General features: G+C 44.8%; 6 protein-coding genes and 1 non-coding gene across 7 annotated transcripts; 6 read left to right on the top strand and 1 right to left on the bottom strand.

The window, feature by feature from the left end:
• Positions 1-381: 381 nt before the first annotated feature.
• B0J16DRAFT_364048 (general substrate transporter) lies at positions 382-2,426 on the top strand (the record flags this gene model as incomplete). Its single annotated transcript, XM_046129914.1, has 7 exons — positions 382-586; positions 638-860; positions 907-1,047; positions 1,092-1,518; positions 1,562-1,845; positions 1,895-2,150; positions 2,198-2,426. The coding sequence occupies 7 exons, from the start codon at positions 382-384 to the stop codon at positions 2,348-2,350; spliced, it is 1,689 nt and encodes a 562-aa protein (XP_045979678.1). The 3' UTR covers positions 2,351-2,426.
• A 308-nt stretch (positions 2,427-2,734) lies between these two features.
• On the top strand, positions 2,735-4,425 carry B0J16DRAFT_374188 (cytochrome P450). The gene is made up of 2 exons (XM_046130591.1): positions 2,735-3,927; positions 3,973-4,425. The coding sequence occupies exons 1-2, from the start codon at positions 2,901-2,903 to the stop codon at positions 4,368-4,370; spliced, it is 1,425 nt and encodes a 474-aa protein (XP_045979677.1). The 5' UTR covers positions 2,735-2,900; the 3' UTR covers positions 4,371-4,425.
• A 3,443-nt stretch (positions 4,426-7,868) lies between these two features.
• On the top strand, positions 7,869-7,942 carry B0J16DRAFT_t266. The gene has a single exon. It is a non-coding gene; the product is annotated as a tRNA-Val (tRNA).
• Positions 7,943-8,279: 337 nt separating this feature from the next.
• On the top strand, positions 8,280-9,255 carry B0J16DRAFT_166559 (F-box domain-containing protein). Its single transcript, XM_046122321.1, has 2 exons — positions 8,280-8,951; positions 8,998-9,255. The coding sequence occupies exons 1-2, from the start codon at positions 8,456-8,458 to the stop codon at positions 9,162-9,164; spliced, it is 663 nt and encodes a 220-aa protein (XP_045979676.1). The 5' UTR covers positions 8,280-8,455; the 3' UTR covers positions 9,165-9,255.
• A 529-nt stretch (positions 9,256-9,784) lies between these two features.
• Positions 9,785-11,544, top strand: B0J16DRAFT_364046 (uncharacterized protein; the record flags this gene model as incomplete). The annotated part of the gene is made up of 2 exons (XM_046129913.1): positions 9,785-10,036; positions 10,081-11,544. 2 exons carry the CDS (start codon positions 9,785-9,787, stop codon positions 11,542-11,544), a joined length of 1,716 nt encoding a protein of 571 aa, XP_045979675.1.
• Positions 11,545-13,231: 1,687 nt separating this feature from the next.
• B0J16DRAFT_308131 (uncharacterized protein) lies at positions 13,232-14,862 on the bottom strand. The gene is made up of 3 exons (XM_046124868.1): positions 14,559-14,862; positions 14,392-14,508; positions 13,232-14,343 (listed from the first exon to the last, which is right to left on the bottom strand). Exons 1-3 carry the CDS (start codon positions 14,783-14,785, stop codon positions 13,365-13,367), a joined length of 1,323 nt encoding a protein of 440 aa, XP_045979674.1. The 5' UTR covers positions 14,786-14,862; the 3' UTR covers positions 13,232-13,364.
• Positions 14,863-16,194: 1,332 nt separating this feature from the next.
• Positions 16,195-16,838, top strand: B0J16DRAFT_386913 (uncharacterized protein; the record flags this gene model as incomplete). The annotated part of the gene is made up of 2 exons (XM_046131613.1): positions 16,195-16,281; positions 16,332-16,838. 2 exons carry the CDS (start codon positions 16,195-16,197, stop codon positions 16,836-16,838), a joined length of 594 nt encoding a protein of 197 aa, XP_045979673.1.
• Between the last annotated feature and the right edge of the window lie 138 nt (positions 16,839-16,976).

Below are 16,976 nucleotides of genomic sequence, written 5' to 3'. Positions count from 1 at the left end.
GATATGGGCAGCTCATCTTACATCCCCGGATTTTCACTGGTGCGGATATCCAGCCCTGTCACCAACCCATGTCGTGTTTAGCCTGAGTTTAAGCCGTTGAACCAACCACTGACAAGTTCAGGCTGAATTGGAGTATTTTATCCACCTGCGGGGATCACTCCTACCAGTAGCCAGCCTACGGATACAGCATGCCGTTTCATTGTAAATGCCCGAGTTTGTTTGTCTTACATGTCTGCCCATTTAGCCGAGATTGATGTAACAGTGCAAAGTTTCACGTCTTGGCTTTGCAGAGTATATAACAAATGCATGCCCATCAATCGCCAAGATGATTCTGCTGACACCTGAACTTGCTTGTCATCAAAACTTGCACTCATACTCATCATGGGTGGAGCTCCGACTACAACAGGCACATACGATGCCGCCCTCCAGCGCCGCCAAGCCCTCATGGGCGCATCTGGTGCACGAGCTTTGGTAAAGAACTGGAAGGTTGCTAGAATTGCTGCCTTTGCTTGCATCGGTGGTATTCTCTACGGATACAACCAGGGAATGTTTTCAGGAATTCTTACCATGCCTGCTTTCGAACGACGTACGCTCCTCTACCTCCCCGAGTCGTGTAACAGTCAGCTGACGTAAACAGACATGGGAGATTATGTCAAGAACCAAACCAAGAAAGGATGGTTGACTTCCATTCTTGAACTAGGTGCTTGGCTTGGTACTGTTCTTTCCGGTGCTATTGCGGAACTTTGTTCGCGAAAATATGGTATTCTTATTGCGACTAGTGTTTTTATTATTGGTGTTGTTATCCAGGCTACTGCTATTCAAGCTGGATACCAAGTTATTCTTGCTGGTCGATTTATCACGTATGTCTCAGTGGTCAGTGGTTTGAACTCAACTAACAGCTTGTAGGGGTATGGGTGTTGGTAGTTTGTCTACTATCGTTCCTCTTTACAACTCCGAATGTGCTCCTCCGGAAGTTCGTGGTGCTCTTGTAGCTCTTCAACAACTAGCCATTACCTTTGGTATCATGGTTAGTTTCTGGATCGACTAGTACGTCCCCCACCACTATCCATTACCTCTTCTAACATCCCCAGTGGCACTCACTTCATCGGCGGCACAGGCGAAGGCCAATCTGACGCAGCATGGCAAATCCCAATCTGTCTCCAACTCGGTCCCGCAGTAGTCCTCTTTATCGGAATGATGTGGATGCCCTTCTCACCCCGATGGCTTCTTCACCATGGCCGTGAAGAAGAAGCCCGACAAGTTCTCGCCAACCTTCGTGACCTTCCCACCGACCACGAACTCATCGAGCTAGAATTCCTCGAAATCAAGGCTCAATCTCTTTTCGAGAAGCGAAGTCTGGCTGAGCGTTTCCCTCATTTGCAGGAACAAACTGCTGGAAATATCTTTAAACTGCAGTTTGTCGCTATGGGTGCGCTTTTCAAGACTAAGGCTATGTTTAAGCGTGTTATTGTTGCTACTGTTACTATGTTCTTCCAGCAGTGGACTGGTATCAATGCTGTAAGTCCACCATTTTCTTCTATCGACCAAACTAACTGTCCAGATTCTTTACTACGCTCCCTCTATCTTCGGCCAGCTCGGTATGAGCAGCACCACCACTTCTCTCCTCGCCACCGGAGTTGTCGGTATCGTCATGTTCATCGCCACTATCCCCGCCGTTCTCTGGATCGATCGTCTCGGTCGTAAGCCAGTTCTGGCTGTCGGTGCAGTCGGCATGAGTCTTTGCCATCTCATTATCGCCGTCATTCTCGCCAAGAACATTGATAACTTTGAGAACCATCAAGCAGCTGGTTGGGCAGCCATTGTCATGGTTTGGCTTTTCGTCATCCATTTCGGATGTAAGCTTTTCTTCTCTCCTGTGAAGATTTATACTAACTCTTTTAGACTCCTGGGGCCCTTGTGCCTGGATTATCATCGCTGAGATTTGGCCTCTTAGCACCCGACCTTACGGTGTGGCTCTTGGTGCTTCGAGTAACTGGATGAACAACTTTATCGTTGGTCAAGTTACTCCTGATATGTTGGAGGGTATCACTTACGGAACATACATCCTGTTCGGTCTCTTGACTTTGATGGGTGCTGGATTTATCTGGTTCTTTGTCCCTGAGACCAAGCGTCTTTCTCTCGAAGAAATGGTACGTCTCATCCTTACAATTCCATCGTTCACTACTAACAAATCTAGGACATCATCTTTGGATCTGAGGGAGCTGCTCAGGCTGATAGTGAGAGAATGGCTGAGATTAACAGAGAGATTGGTCTTGATGATGTTGTCTACCGTGCTGGAGCTGTGCACTCAGCCCACTCTCAAGACGATGTCAAGGAAATCAAGGCTTAACTTACTTATTCGTAGTTATTGAGTATACACTCGAAATGCTTCCTTAGTAATTAGGAAATACATATCCAGAATGAATTCGCTACGATAATACAAATACGAAATTTACATCATACGCTGTGGATGCTATTTTAAAGCTAACCTGTTTGCGACATGAGTCATCGCCTGTTTGGATAGCGACCGAGCACTAACAATTAGTGGACCAATCAGTGCAAGGGCATTGCGGCTTACAGTGGGTGTTAGCAGACTACCCACTAAAATACAGGGCTATCGCTATCCGTCTCGGGGAATAGCATCAACCCGAATGCGATGAAAACTTGAAAAGTCCATTAATATTTGTGTATCTCTAGAAAATAGAAAAGAATTCAATTTCGGCGAGCGTTTACAGTTTAGCTCCACGGAGACATGTCATCGGCCGGACTTGTAGGCAGTATGGTTTCATTGGAAGGTGGACAGGACAGCCTCTGCTCGTGCCACGTTCTGGTTATATTAAATACAAGAGAATTACCACCGTTGACACTATTAAAAAACATCAATTACACACTCACCTACAATGAGTCTCTTACTCTCCCCCTTGAGCCTTTTCTGCTCCCTTTTCGCTATTATTATCGGCACCCTCATCTTCAAGCGCCCCAAAATCAGGTTCCCCATCATCAACAAAAACCCCCAAGAGTTCATCACCAACGCCCGTAGTCTCCTCAAAACCGGCTTCTCAACCCACGGCTCAAACCCATACATAATCCAAGTCCCCAACGGCCAGAAACTCATCCTTCCACCAACTCTGATCAACTGGGTTAAACACAACAAAGATGTCGACCATCAACAACTCGTTCGAGAAGATTTCTTCGCCAATCATCCCGGTTTTGAAGTTAATTTTGTTCTACACCATGAGAATAGGATGGTCATCAACATGATCCAGGGAAAGCTGAGTAAAACGGATAAGACTCTGCCTATTCTGGATGAAGCTATTGAGAAGGGTTTGAGAGATATTTGGGGTGAGAGTAAGGAGTGGAAGGGTCTTGATTGGGAGGATAATACTACGGGTATTATTTCTCGTGCTGCTTCTTCTATTTTTGTTGGACCTGAACTTGCCTCAGACCCCGAATGGCAAGCCGTTTCTCGAGCATACGTTTTGGATTTCTTCTCGGCCGTTCCAGAAATGCAATCCGTGCATCCCTGGCTCCGGAGCATTCGTCAATATTCTCTCCCCCACGCAACAGCCTGTCGAACCGGTCTTGCACGCGCTCGCGAAATGGTCAACAAAGCCGTCCAAAAGCGTCGTCAAGAAGTCAACCCTCCTGCTTATTACGACGCTCTTGCCTGGACTATGGAGAATTCAGCTGCTGAGGGCTTTGAACCTGGTGACGTGCAGTTAGCTCTTGCTATGGCTGCTTTATTTACTACTTCTGAGCTTTTTCGACAGGTTCTTGTTGAGATTGCTAGACGGCCTGAGTATGTTGAGCCTTTGAGGAACGAGCTTGAGGATGCTATGGGTGATGGTGTTACTGGTGCGAGTTTGGTCAAGATGGGGTTGTTGGATAGTTTTATAAAGGAGTGTCAACGACAGATTCCTCCTCTTGGTAAGTTACTTCTCATATTTGCAGTTCAAAACTAATTTCTTACAGTCCTCTTGGAACGAATCGTTGTCCGCGATACAACCCTTCCAGACGGTACACCACTCGAAAAAGGAACTCATATCGCCGTCGACGGCCGCGAAATGCTCAACCCACCAACCTTCTCAAATCCCGACGAATTCGACGGCTACCGTTTCTACAAGCGTCGTGAAGCAGGTGACAATTCTGGCTTGCTTGTTCAGTCCAGCCCTGACCATGCTCACTTTGGAATGGGAAGACATCAATGCCCTGGACGGTTCTTCGCTGGTAGTGAGCTTAAGCTTTGTCTAGCGCAGATTCTGATGAAGTATGATCTTAGACTCAAGGAGGGTTATAAGCCTCAGGTTATGGAGATGGGGTTCATGTCTGTTTGTGACCCTTTTGCTCAGGTGGAGATTAAGAGGAGGTAGCTAGTATGTTATTATACTTAGAATATCGTAGTTCTAATACATGTCACTATTAAAGGTTCAAGAGTGATCGAAACTTTGTGTCTTTATAATATAGCAGTCCAGCTACCAGCCCTAAATCTAGCAATGCTATCTAATATATCTTACTTGTCGGGGTTCTCCTTCTTCTTCCTCTTTTCCTCACACTCAGTACATTCAACCCTTGTACTTCTCGGCATAACATCAATGACTTTACAGTCTCCCCAGACCTTCTTTGCTATTCTGCACATCTTATCTGAAGTCGCTCGGGAGACCTCTTTGCCGCATTTGCAGTCGTCAGTAAAGATATATCGCCAACACATCGTGGTTTAGGTTTATTGTATAACTAATGAGATTTGGATTGTTTTCATGGAAGAGTCAGGTTTAAGGAGTGGAAAAGGTTGTATTTATAGACCTAGGCTCACAGTGATTCCATGGCATCTCAAAAGCCTCCCAGATTCACTGTTGACAGTGATTCTCTACTGATCCTTAGGCTTCTCCTTCTTCTTCCTCTCCTCCTCACATTTCGCACATTCAACTTCTTTGCTGTCGGGAATGACAGTAACAAATCCACAATCTCCCCAGGCGTCCTTTACATCTGTGCACGTCTCGTTCGTGGTAAATCGAGAAACTTGCCGCATTTGCAGTCCTCGGTGAAAACCATTTGGACACACATGTTGACGGATTTATAAGATATTGGTGTTGAATTAGGTTGTTATATAGTTGATGGTATTGAGAGTGTTTTTATTATAGAAGAGTTAAGTTTTAAGAAGTGGAAGAAGTTGTATTTATACATCTAAACGGACAGTGATTCTATGCCACTTCCCAAGTCTTCAATCAATGGGTTCGCTGACAGCAGTGACTCCTTATTTATCGTCCGTGTCCTCATTTTCAACACCTTTAGATACTGTGGAAGCGTCAGGTCCAAGTCGGGTAGTGCAAGGGGCTATATGGTGATATTTATAGACCTAGGCTAAGTGTGATTCTATGTAGTTCCTAACTTCTAATCTAGTCGCTGTTACTCTGCCCCTGCAGATATGCTCTGTCTTGTCTCGCGAGACTCGCTGGGACCTGTGGACGCATTATACTGTAGCAGTGAGTGCTTATTTGTCATCCTCATCTTCATCCCCCTTTTCCTCCTTCTTCAGCTTCTTAATCCTCTTCCTCTCACAATCCTCACACTCAACCTTTAAAAACCTTGGTTCCCAAGTATATTTTCCACAACTTGCCCATTGGTCTCCCGCTTCTTCACACCATTGTTGTGTAATTGTTCGGTCAACTTCAACGCCGCAGTAGCAATCTTCAGTGGTGATGTATTCGAAACACATAGTGCTGATCTAGGATGTAGGTATCAGAAGTGATTCTAAGTCTAGGCTTGTTATATAGTTGATGAGATTCAAATTACGTCTTCACTGCATTTACTGGGGAGTCAAATTCAAGTTGAGGAGGGGGTACGGTTGTATTTATAAAGCTAAAGGTCTAGTGATTCCATGCTAGTTTATAACCCTCGATTCATTGTTCTCAGTGACTCTACTTGTCTTCCTCCTCCTCCTCCTCGTCATCATCAGGGTTCTCCTTCTTCTTACGCTTTTCCGCACACTCAGAACATTCAATTGTTGTGCTACTGTGAGCCTCATCGGTACTTCCGCAAGCTCCTATGACTCCCTCTGCCTTCGCGCAGGCTACATAACGAGTGTCGCGCCAGAGCTCCTTGCCGCAGGGACAGTCGTCGGTGAAAATGTATATGACACACATAGTGCTGTTGTTGAGGTTTTATATGATACGTCTTCTAAGACTCAGGTGGTATTGGGAGTGATTCCGGGTTTGTTGTATAGCTGATGAGTGGTGTTGATATATAGTTGAAGTTGTTGTTCATGTGTTTGGTTTGAGTTCAAGTTGGGCAGTGGAAAGCGCTGTATTTATAGGCCTTGAGGGAACAGTGATTCGGTAACAGCGTTTCACAAGGCCTTCACTATTAAACGATAGCTGTCCAAGGGTCATTGATCTCAAACAAAGCAATAGGGAAGCGTATCATATGAACAATCGCTCAGTATTCATTTCACGTCATCACTGTCATGTTCAGCATTGCAGAACAAATATCTTGTCAATGGTTTATATTCACTATCCTCTATTGTTCACAAGACTCCCTGTTCCACCAACAAGCTGTTTTACCTTGCACAACGCTCAATCACATGCCTACCTCTTCGGTTTAAGCTTGCGCTTCCTTCTGCACTCCTCACAAATAACGCTCGTAGTATGAGTAGCATTATTTACATTTCTGCACCTTCCCCAGATACCCCTAGACTTAAGGCAGCATCTTTCATTGAAGCTTTGCTGCAAGACTGTTTGGCAGTCTAGGCAGACAGTTCGGTTGTTGGTCCTCGTACACATGTTGGCTTTTTCCGAGACCGTAGTATATAGCTTTAACACTATAGTAGTATTTAATACTTGATGGTGTTTAGTGTGTTGTCTGCGAGAAGATTGATTGAGACTGGATTGATGAAACTCGGCGTTTTATACTGGTAAATCACGTACCTTTGCGTCTCTTTCCATCATTTGCTTAAAGGTCTGGGATGATTCACTTTGCCAGAATACATGATGGGTGATGAAGTGATTCATAGAATGGATGCGAATTCTTCGGTGTCCTTCTGAGCGAGGCTGGTTGTCGCACAGTAGTTAGTTCCTACACCGACGCTCAACTACATGTTACGCCTTGTCTGACCAATGACGCATTGAAGGCACAGGTTAACAGAGGTTCAAAGTTCTGTTTTAAAGGAATATTCTTGATAAGACTTGGAAATTGATTGGACCTTGGCCCAGGAACCAAAACAAATGTCGGAACCTATTTTATAACTTAGATTAACCTTAATGCTAATAGAACTTATTTCTATCCTATAAATAATATTATATTTTTAATCAATCTATGTAATCTTATATTGAGGTATTCAAAACATTCACTCTACTTAAAGAATAGTTTTTAGTAACTTATTTCTTTTTATTAACTGCTGTTCTTCACGCTGTCCTTCCAGACATTCAACGCTAACCTGCACTGGGTATCTCGCACATCATTCCCAAATCAGAAACAGCAATCAACAATACCTTCTCTTATCCCAAAAACCTGATCTCGCTTGAGAAGCCAAGCACTGTAAGATACTCGATTCAACTGTCTAAGGCTCCAAGCCACCTAATTTGCTACCGTGGATAGCCAATGGACCGTGCTGGAGGCAGAACCAAGTGACATCTCAGCCGTTATAGCCACCCGACCGCGCCGACTTGGCAAAGACATGAGCGACTAATAATGGAGTGGCGGGTAGAATGTCACCCTGGGAATGTAACGACACGTTAATTGAAGGATTCAGTGTTGTAAGCGAGGTCTTGGAGCTTCGAGAGTGTTGTGTAAAGAGATAGGGCAATTACTGCAGTGATTGAACGCTCTGAGGATATACGCTGTTGCGGAAAGAATCCTTGCAATAAAAACAGCTTGGTACTGTGGTCTAGTTGGTCATGACATCTCGTTAACACCGAGAAGGTCCCCGGTTCGAGCCCGGGCAGAACCTCACTTTTTGCTTTTTGCTTTGTGGAGAATTATCTTATCATTACAGCCAAGGTAACTTACTGGATGCGTCAGTCTCAATCAAGTCTTTTAAATCATTGTGAATAGTTACAATTGCGAAGCGAAATGTATCATATTCTTTTTTTTTAATGTTAAGTAAATAATCTAATCCGTTTAATTAAAATCCAAGCTCAATTGCAAGGCGCAGCCTGTTCCCGATAAGATAAGGAAGTCTGCCTTGAATTAGTTGGATTCAGATCCCAGTAAATTAGGCAGAACATCCACAAATGGACTCTTGGAAGGATTCCGCGTGATACTATGCTTGAATGCATGCAATGCTGCCTAAGAATAGACCGCGATAATGTCGCGTTTAAAATGCAGTGAATAACCAGTCTAGTTGTCTCTATTCGTTATCTCAATTATTCCCCTTTCCGCGTCGACGCGTAACCTTCACCCCATCCTTTACCAAGATCAAACATATCCGTTATTTCCCGCAAGACCATATCCGTTTGCTGCCATGGATTTTACACTCTTCCGCCAATTCCCCCCAGAGATCCAATTAGAGGTCCTAAAACAATGCGCCCGAAATGACCTTGTTTGTCTCTCGCTTACATCCCACGAACTCCGACTCCTCTCCACACCACTCATCACATCCAAACCAAAACTCGAATGGGTGGATCAGCTTGGCTCAACGGCTGATGTTCCCCATGGATGTCCTCTCGACAAATCAGAAATGGACTACAGATCCACCTGCGAGGGCGTACGTGGTAAGGAGTTGCATTATAACTCCTGGCAGCACAGACGGAAACGACATACAGTTTCTGGACGTGTTTGTTATCCGTGCAATTATTACCCTGATGACCATCCAGAGTGTAGTGTGCCGTACTGCAAGAAACATTGTCTTTGTATTTCTTGTCCTTTGTTTACGAGATTACGGGGGTGGATGGGGGAGAGGAAATATTGTTCTGATTGCCGCAAGTTCACTATCCGACATAAGAGGAACAAGGGGAGATGTAAGCGCCTTCTCTTTGCATCATGATCATCTACTGACAATTACAGGCATGCATGGAAGACGAAAGGTCAGAAAGGCGCCTAATAACCAGTGGACGCATAGAAAAGGACTGTCATATGGTCGACGTTGGTGGAGAAAATGGGGGACGTGTAATATTGACCACGAGGCATACACGCCCGATGCGAACAGGCGCCCGAATGCGAGGGTTGTCTAGCAGTAACTGGACAAGTGGAATTTTAGTCGGAAGTTACTTTATGGAGAAGCTATAATGATGCAGATATTACATGTACTAAAAAGAAAGCCCATTATGGTGTCAAGACTTGTTCCCAAGACACTAAACTCTTCATGTGAGAGTACCTGACCGTTAGTCTATAGTCTGATCCCCCATTAAATGCATTAGCTTCAGACAGATCTCCAGCTAAACTAACCTAAAACCCACAGTTTTCGCCGCACCAAATGTTCCGGTCGGGTGGTTCGGCAAGGCCAAGACGGGATTATGGCATCGGGTATCGCCAATTGGACCGGACCGTCGGGATTTTTTCGAGTAATCTCCTGTCTATTCCCTTGGCTCTTCTCCACTGAGGAAGTGATCGACGGTTGCTATTTCTGAGTTGTTGAGTTTTATTCTGTGTGGTTCAGCTGTTGCATATGCCAAGATGGTTTCTTACTTGCCGAGTCAGGTCTGAACGATGGTAAGCAAACTGCGATGGCCAAGTGATGAGCCAAGAAGAAAGAATTCAAAGCCAAGAATAATAATCAAGGATGAGCCACAAATACAACGAGAGGAGCAATACGGAGTAGGAGAGAATAATCCATACGAAAGCTCGCGTGCACATGTCCTCTGCTCCTCGTCTCTGCCCAGTATTCACCATGGACTACCTCCGCAGAATCATGCCTTCGTGGCAATACAAACGCCTTGAAACATCCCCTAATTCGGACCCGGAGAGTGTAGAAAAGTCCGGTTCCGGATCGGCTTGCTGGGGCATGTTTGCCAAGAGACTACTTCGGCTGCCTCTCCGAACCATGACCATTCTTATCGCTGTGATTCTTCTCGTTCCTGGGTTAATAGTTCTGACTTCACTAAAGGTGAGATCTATCCCTTATATCAGTGTACTCTACTGACAGTACAGGGCCGCTCATTCTTTTTGAACGGCGATGTTGTGGCCGGAAGCACAAAACCTGTTATGAACCATCTCGTCGCCAAAGATCGTCGTCTAGCCATCGTTCTCCCCGCTAATAACCCCGCCCACGATCTTTGCAAGATCGTCATCAGCGCTATTGCTCTAGGATATCCTAGTCCTGTGATCGTCAACTGGGGCAAGAAATTTGATCCGTCTAAAGGATGGAAGGGCGGTTCTCACCTTGCGAAAATCACTGGTACTCTCGAGTATCTCGACATAGCTACCGAGTCTGATACACCCGAGGAAAACAGACTTGAGGAGAATGATATTGTTGTCTTGACTGATTCTTATGATTGTTGGTTTCAGCTTCCTCCTGATGTTCTTCTTAAACGATACCATGAAGCGAATACACAAGCGAACCGTCGTCTTGCAGCTGGATGGAAAGGCCGTGGAGATCTCCCGTTTGAACAAACCATCATCGTCTCCGCACAGAAGAAATGTTTTCCACCTTCATCTTCGGGTTCAGTTCTTCACTGCGATGAATTACCTGAGAGTCCCGTTCGTAAAGACCTCTACGGCCCCAAAACAGACCTCGACCCAAACAAGTTCCATGATGTTCGACCAAAGTATCTCAACAGTGGTAGTATGATCGGTCCAGTTAGTGATATGCGTCGATACTTCCGTCGCGTGCAAGAGCGTATGCAGCGAGGTCTCGTCAATGGCAAGGAACTGTACAGCGATCAAGGTGTTTTTGGAGAAATCTTTGCTGAGCAGGAAATTTGGAGACGATCTCTTCGCAGGCATACTGGCGTCACTCAAGATAAGGACTTTAAGGACCTTCACAAGGAGTTTAAGTACCACGTTGGTCTAGGCTATACGCAACAACTGTTCATTCCTACAGTATTCGAAGAACAAGACGGAGAGATAATTGCGCTCAACGACAAAACCGCCATCGCCGAGAAGTCCAAGAGTTTGAACATATCTCCCCGTCTCCAGGGCGTACCCGACGATATATCTGAGTCCAAAAATCCCCTCTCCGATATTTCAGCCCGCGATCTCGACATCATAGAAGACTGGGGTGAAATGCCTCTCTACGTCGATTTCTACTCCAAAGCAATCCCAGTAGTCGTGCATCACAACGCTCACAAAGACGGCGCAAAGAAACGACGATATCTATGGTGGGATAAGATCTGGTACTTTCCCTACCTGCGAGAATTGGTAGAAACTCAACTGAAAGAAGTCAAAGCTTCGCCTCTACTGGAAATTGTGGTCAAGGGTGAGAGGTTCATATACTGGGAGTCGAGGACTAAGAAACCTATGAAAAAGCCGCAGACGTTTGTCGTGGATGGGAATGGGACTGGTGTTTTTGAGAGACATGAGTTTACGGATGTTTGCAAGAGTAAAACGGATGAGGATGAGGCTAAGGAGCCGTGGTTTGATGAGGTTTTTAGAGATGGGAAGGGGGAGTTGTGAAGATTTAAGGAGTCAGTTTATGAGGTTTATCCTAGCTCATTCCAATATCTTGTAATTAATATATAGCATAGGTATATTACAATAACTTAAAGAATCTCTCTGTTAAGAAATTTTTTTACTATAACAAATAATAGTCCAGGTCTTCTGGGTGCTGTATTAGTTGTTAAAGGCGCACTGGAGAGCTATTACCTTTGGGAATAGCTTCACTACATCAGCAATAAACTGCCAGTGGAGTCATCAAACAATTAATTGCACACATCTGAAATGACGTCGTCAATCAAAAGTAATTTCGCTTCTCCAGGATATTTCCAAGGCAGCAAGGGTCGTTCGCCCCGGAAATGGTCCATGCACGTCCATCATAACTACAAACAGCGATGGCTTCCTCCAGAAGGTTTCCACCCGTCTTCAACTACCATGTAAACTTTACCAAGTTTACGCAAATCTCACACCAATCCCACACGAATTCTATACGCAAGAAGGACAGATTCTCAGTTGTCGTCGCGCTGAAGCGCGTTGGTCTGGTGTCGTTCGTTCCAGAAATGGCCCATGCTTGACCATCAATTCCACAAACAGCGATAACCTCCACTTTTGGTTTCAACTACCACGTGAATTTCATCAAGTTTACGCCAATCTCACACGAATCCTGCACGAATTCTACACGCAACATGGGCATGGATTCAGTTGTCGTCGCGATCTCAATGAATACCGCGTGACAGATACGTGACCGGTGCTGTGCTGTGCGTAGCTTCGGGAAAACAGCACCTTAACTAGTGGCTGGTGCTGTAGTTTCAAGTACGTAGGGCGGTTTAGTACTAGAACTAGTAGTCGGGATTTAATAAACTGTGTGTTTATTAAAAAAAAAAAAAAGAATCTTGAGAAAAGATGTTAGTTTATTGGCTATTAAATGTATTAAGTTACATTTTAAGATATAAAAGAACAATAGATCATTCTCTCTGCTGTCCCTTTATAACAACCTTCAATTAATCGGAGTCCGATAATCCGTCACGGAGCTACTTAAAGTAGTTAGTAGTAACTTTAACGTAATAAGATGCGATCTAGAACGGATGAGAGCTGCACAGTATGTAACCCTACATACACCACAATATGATGAGTTCTTTTCCCACCCTTTGCATTCAGCCAACGAAATTTGCAGGGACACGCCTGGCGACATGAGTGGACCAAAAGCACAGTAGTAGCTCGTGAAAGTACTGTCGGATGTCCGACACTTGTTGCTGACATGTGCAAAACCACTTTGACGCGTTCCAGCGCCACATATGGAGGGCGAATATCCGTAAATACACCAATAAGAGAACAATGTCGCAAGTACTTAATAACTGGATGGAACCACACTGTGGCAATGTAAGTTTTTGTTGAGCATGACCCATGATCGACGATAGGATCGAGGAACGTAGTATCATAAGCCACACCGAATTTGCCGCGGAGATGATAGTCTTAAAATCAGGCCACTGATCGACAATCCATGCAAAACCTAGCAGGACAATCATTTTTCGCTCCTGAAGCATCGAGATGGTTCTATACAACAGTAGCTGTACTCTGTTGCCCGCTGACTGCACTCTCTCAGTCCTCACCTCAGCAAGTTACAGGTTTGACCTTATATTTACCTCTTAAACTACTTAATTATATATTTAATGATAAAGTTGAGAAAGGCCATTTAATATAGACTTATAAAAAAAAAAAAAAAAAAGACAAACTGATGTAATAGTACTTTATTATCTTATAGTAACAAGATACTCGGCTAAGTCGCTAAAAGGAAGATCGAGATGTAAATTAAATACATGATATAATGTAACTTTTTAGAATTAAAGGCCATTGCTGAATGACACTACGGCATGAGTTCCGTCTCGAATCCATGAACTTTCTGGCGCTTCCCTATCAAGACTCTCAACCCTTTCCTCACTCTCTATTCCCACACAAGTACCCGACCTGTTCATACTCAAAGCCAGAACCTTGATCTCACTCCCTTGACCAAGACAGCCCAGTGCACTTTTGAAAGGCGCTGTGTGCGGCCATAGACCGTCGTTGGTTAACTTTCGATAGTTCAAGTCTCCTTTCCATATCGTCAAATGGCTATCCTGTAGACGCTGGAACAGCTTTGGCGCCTGTTCCTTCATCTCAGGGAAAGAAAAGGCTGTTGTCCAAAAGGCGTCTGACTTGATATGCAATATACCACGGGAAATGTATCTTTTGATCAGAGACGCCAGAAAAGTAACGCCATTAGACTGTAGAGATTCGAGGAGGATGTTCATATCTTTGGGTGTCGCATCGTTGATAAACCAGGGAAAGAGCTTAACGTGCAGAGTGACGCTAGTTGCGAGATCTGATTCGATGAGATACGCTGCAAAAACAAGGTCTGTGAACAATTCGAATCCTGCATTATCAAGAACCAGGTCGATGTGCCGTTCTGGTTTAGTCTCCCGACCATCTCGTAAATATTCCCATGCCTCTAATGTGTCATTGTCGACAATAAACTCCTCCATCTTGTCTATTGCTGGCTGTCTATGTAGAGCTTGAATTTCGGCAAAGCTAAGATCGGCGAAAAGAGAGGAGTCAGCAGCATTTCCCCATAAGGCCAGGTGGACCATGTCAAGAAACACTGCCGTCGCTTTGTTGTCGTCTAGTGACTTAAGGAACTTATCCGGGCTTGCAAGGATTGGAATGTATTTGATAGCAAGGTGTTCAATGCCAGGCTGAGATGTGACTAAGAAAGAGTGTTTTTGACTGTGGAAGAAATCGTACTCTCTCCATGAAGTTGACATGGAAAACATCAACTGGATACGTCTGGATAAGTCAGTATAATTCTTTGCAACAAAGGACGACGAAACCTACCTGTACATGTAGCATTCTCCATACAACCAGGGACAATTATGCCAGGTTACTCCACCCAGATCGTCAAGTTGCTGGTTATAGGCCGAAATATCGGGAGATCCATCGTCGTCGAGGGGGCTGAACTCAGTTAGCTATAGGCCAAGAAAGAAAGAAATACTAAACCTCACGATAGTTCAACGTCGTTTATAATCTCGGTTTGCAGGGATTCGAGCCTGCCCTGTATTGACTTCAATTCTTCAAGTCTAGGAGATGGAGAGATGCTTTTGCTGGTACTGGAAACATCGTCGATCGTATCTTGGACGACCTTAGGCCAAAGAGATTGGGCAGTTCTCAAGGCCATAGAGCCTTGATCAGACGTCCAAGCGGGCTTGACACTCTCAGCATTCGAAACCATGTCGAGTTTTACCAGAACACAATAAAACGGGGAAATCTAGACCCATGTACCTGGTATATATATGCCCATGGCGATCCGGACCCTTTTGCCCGATACCATGTTCTCGAACCTGTCTTAAATTGTAATGCCGAGATTTGGAGGGTGGGCACCCGGGTTTAGTCGGTAATGTCTACAACCGACACCCACCTACTAGAACGAGTATCTCCGGCTTGGCTGTGGCAATAAGTGACAGGTGATCATTTTGACAGGCGAGACGCTAGATTCTTTTAGGGGTTGAAGTCGCTGCAGGTAGCGGGAACCCCACTGACATTCCGCTGAAAAACGGACGAAACCACTGCTGCCTTGTAGCTGTGATTTTAAGCTTCAAATTCGCAAAATTAGCTGCCCAAGTGTGGGCAAGTCAGGGGTTCAGTTCGCAAAGTTCCGTGGAAGCATGGAGTCACAATGCTTAACAGTTAAAATTTAAAAGCTCTATCTGGATGAGGTTACAGTAAGTTCCGACAATTAGCATATTGCTACAAGGTCTCATACATGAACAAAGACAAAGAGTTAAAAAAAAAAAAGTTTACTATAGGGTTAGATTTAGTTTTCAATATCTATATAGTAAGATGCAGATTGAGGAGACAGTTATCTTCGATTGTATCCTGATATATTGGAATTATAAACAGAGAATGCAAGCGAGCCAGGAAAGGAAGGCTACTGTTCTAATCACAGCAGCCTTTTGTCCGAGTGAGTCACAGTTGTGGGAGCGATAGTCGAAGTTCAGTTACTGTGGGTGACGTCTACTCTAGTAGGCCCGAACTATGACTGGCCTACAGAGTCAACATCAAAAACCGGCGCGGTACTAGACAAGTATTAATAATAATAAACTGTGTAAAATGAAGCCGCAGCACGATGCCGCAGATGGAAGCGGCAAAATGATGCCCACTTATTCATCAGCAGTCGACCAAGCCAGGCTAACTGTAAAGGTCATTCAATAGGGCCGTTAATGTAAGGGTGTTCTAAATAGGCAGCAGCACTACCCTAGATAATACTAACTGTACGCGATCTTGATACTAGAAGGCTTCAATAAATGTGTCTATATTATAAAAGCAGGGTCAATGATATGACGTTACATGTTAAAAATGGCAAAGCCACACACCTGTAAAGCCACACACTTGTAAAGCCACCTACTCAATGGTTGTCACCAATATGGAATACGGACGTCATGTAAGTACAATGAGACGGACAATTGAAGTAATGAGCTTTGTTTGATGTCATCCATCAGTGCCATCTCACTGCTACCAGCTATTTATTAGTCTTGAACCTCCAGTATTAAAGGGAGACATGTTCAACCTGTACATCTACTTCTGTTAGATCTTGCTATCATCTTATCTCACTCTCATCAGACATCATCAATATCAATCATTATGGCCGCCAAGAACCCCGATTCACTTCAAGGTCAAGGCCCCTTCCATGCCCGAATTATTCCCTCTGAGCCTGCAGTACACAAATGGGTAAGTGATTATTGATGTCCTCGATATCCTGTTGATCTAACACCCACCAGCACAAGCCCGGTAATGAGCAAGGCAACGCTGCGAAACCAGAGTTCCACGCCCAGACCTTCCCACCCGGCACCGCCCCCACCGAGAACTCCTTCCAACCCAATTCCGTCGGCTACAACATACATGAGAACACCTACGAAGGTGAAAACCTGGAGTATCCAGCCCTAGACATGCCTGGTTCGACGTCAAAGGATATCCATAACTCTATTGATGCGCTGCATGGCAAGCCTCTGCAGGGTCAAGAGAACCGTGAAGCCAGAGGTGTTCATCCACGAAAGAGGAAGAAGGAGAGAAGTGGTCTGGAGGGTGTTGGCGCGAGTACCTCTGACTCAGTCTTTGACAAGGTACGGGATACAGTTGCTGATAAGCCAGAGGCGGAGAAGGGTCAGCGAGGTTATACTGGTCGACGAGAGGGTGGATTGGCTGCTGATAGAGCGGAAGCTATTCCCCCTGTGACAGCAGAGAGTAGAGCTGTTCGTGAAGGACCTCATGGGCGTACAGTCAAGTAATGGTAGGCATAGCAGTTACTATACTATTGCCTGTTTCACTGTGCCACATTAGACAGAGTAGTATTGAAGCTTGAATTAACTTTGTTTATCTCAAGATGAATTGATTTCACCCAATGCTCTCTATAGTTAAGACCATTA

This window comes from Fusarium flagelliforme (assembly GCF_020744385.1).
Source record: "Fusarium flagelliforme strain FIESC 12 MPI-CAGE-AA-0113 chromosome Unknown B0J16scaffold_6, whole genome shotgun sequence".
Lineage (NCBI taxonomy): Eukaryota > Fungi > Ascomycota > Sordariomycetes > Hypocreales > Nectriaceae > Fusarium > Fusarium flagelliforme.
Note: the sequence above shows the minus strand (reverse complement) of the source record. Positions and strands in the feature narration are given on the sequence as shown.

Bases quoted from the DNA above. Each gene is read 5' to 3' on its own strand.
- B0J16DRAFT_374188 (XM_046130591.1), top strand. From the start codon at position 2,901: ATGAGTCTCTTACTCTCCCCCTTGAGCCTTTTCTGCTCCCTTTTCGCT. The intron at 3,928-3,972 runs GTAAGTTACTTC...AATTTCTTACAG, and splicing joins ACGACAGATTCCTCCTCTTG to TCCTCTTGGAACGAATCGTT.
- B0J16DRAFT_166559 (XM_046122321.1), top strand. From the start codon at position 8,456: ATGGATTTTACACTCTTCCGCCAATTCCCCCCAGAGATCCAATTAGAG. The intron at 8,952-8,997 runs GTAAGCGCCTTC...TGACAATTACAG, and splicing joins TAAGAGGAACAAGGGGAGAT to GCATGCATGGAAGACGAAAG.
- B0J16DRAFT_308131 (XM_046124868.1), bottom strand. From the start codon at position 14,785: ATGGTTTCGAATGCTGAGAGTGTCAAGCCCGCTTGGACGTCTGATCAA. The intron at 14,509-14,558 runs GTGAGGTTTAGT...AACTGAGTTCAG, and splicing joins ATAAACGACGTTGAACTATC to CCCCCTCGACGACGATGGAT. The intron at 14,344-14,391 runs GTAGGTTTCGTC...TGACTTATCCAG, and splicing joins GGAGAATGCTACATGTACAG to ACGTATCCAGTTGATGTTTT.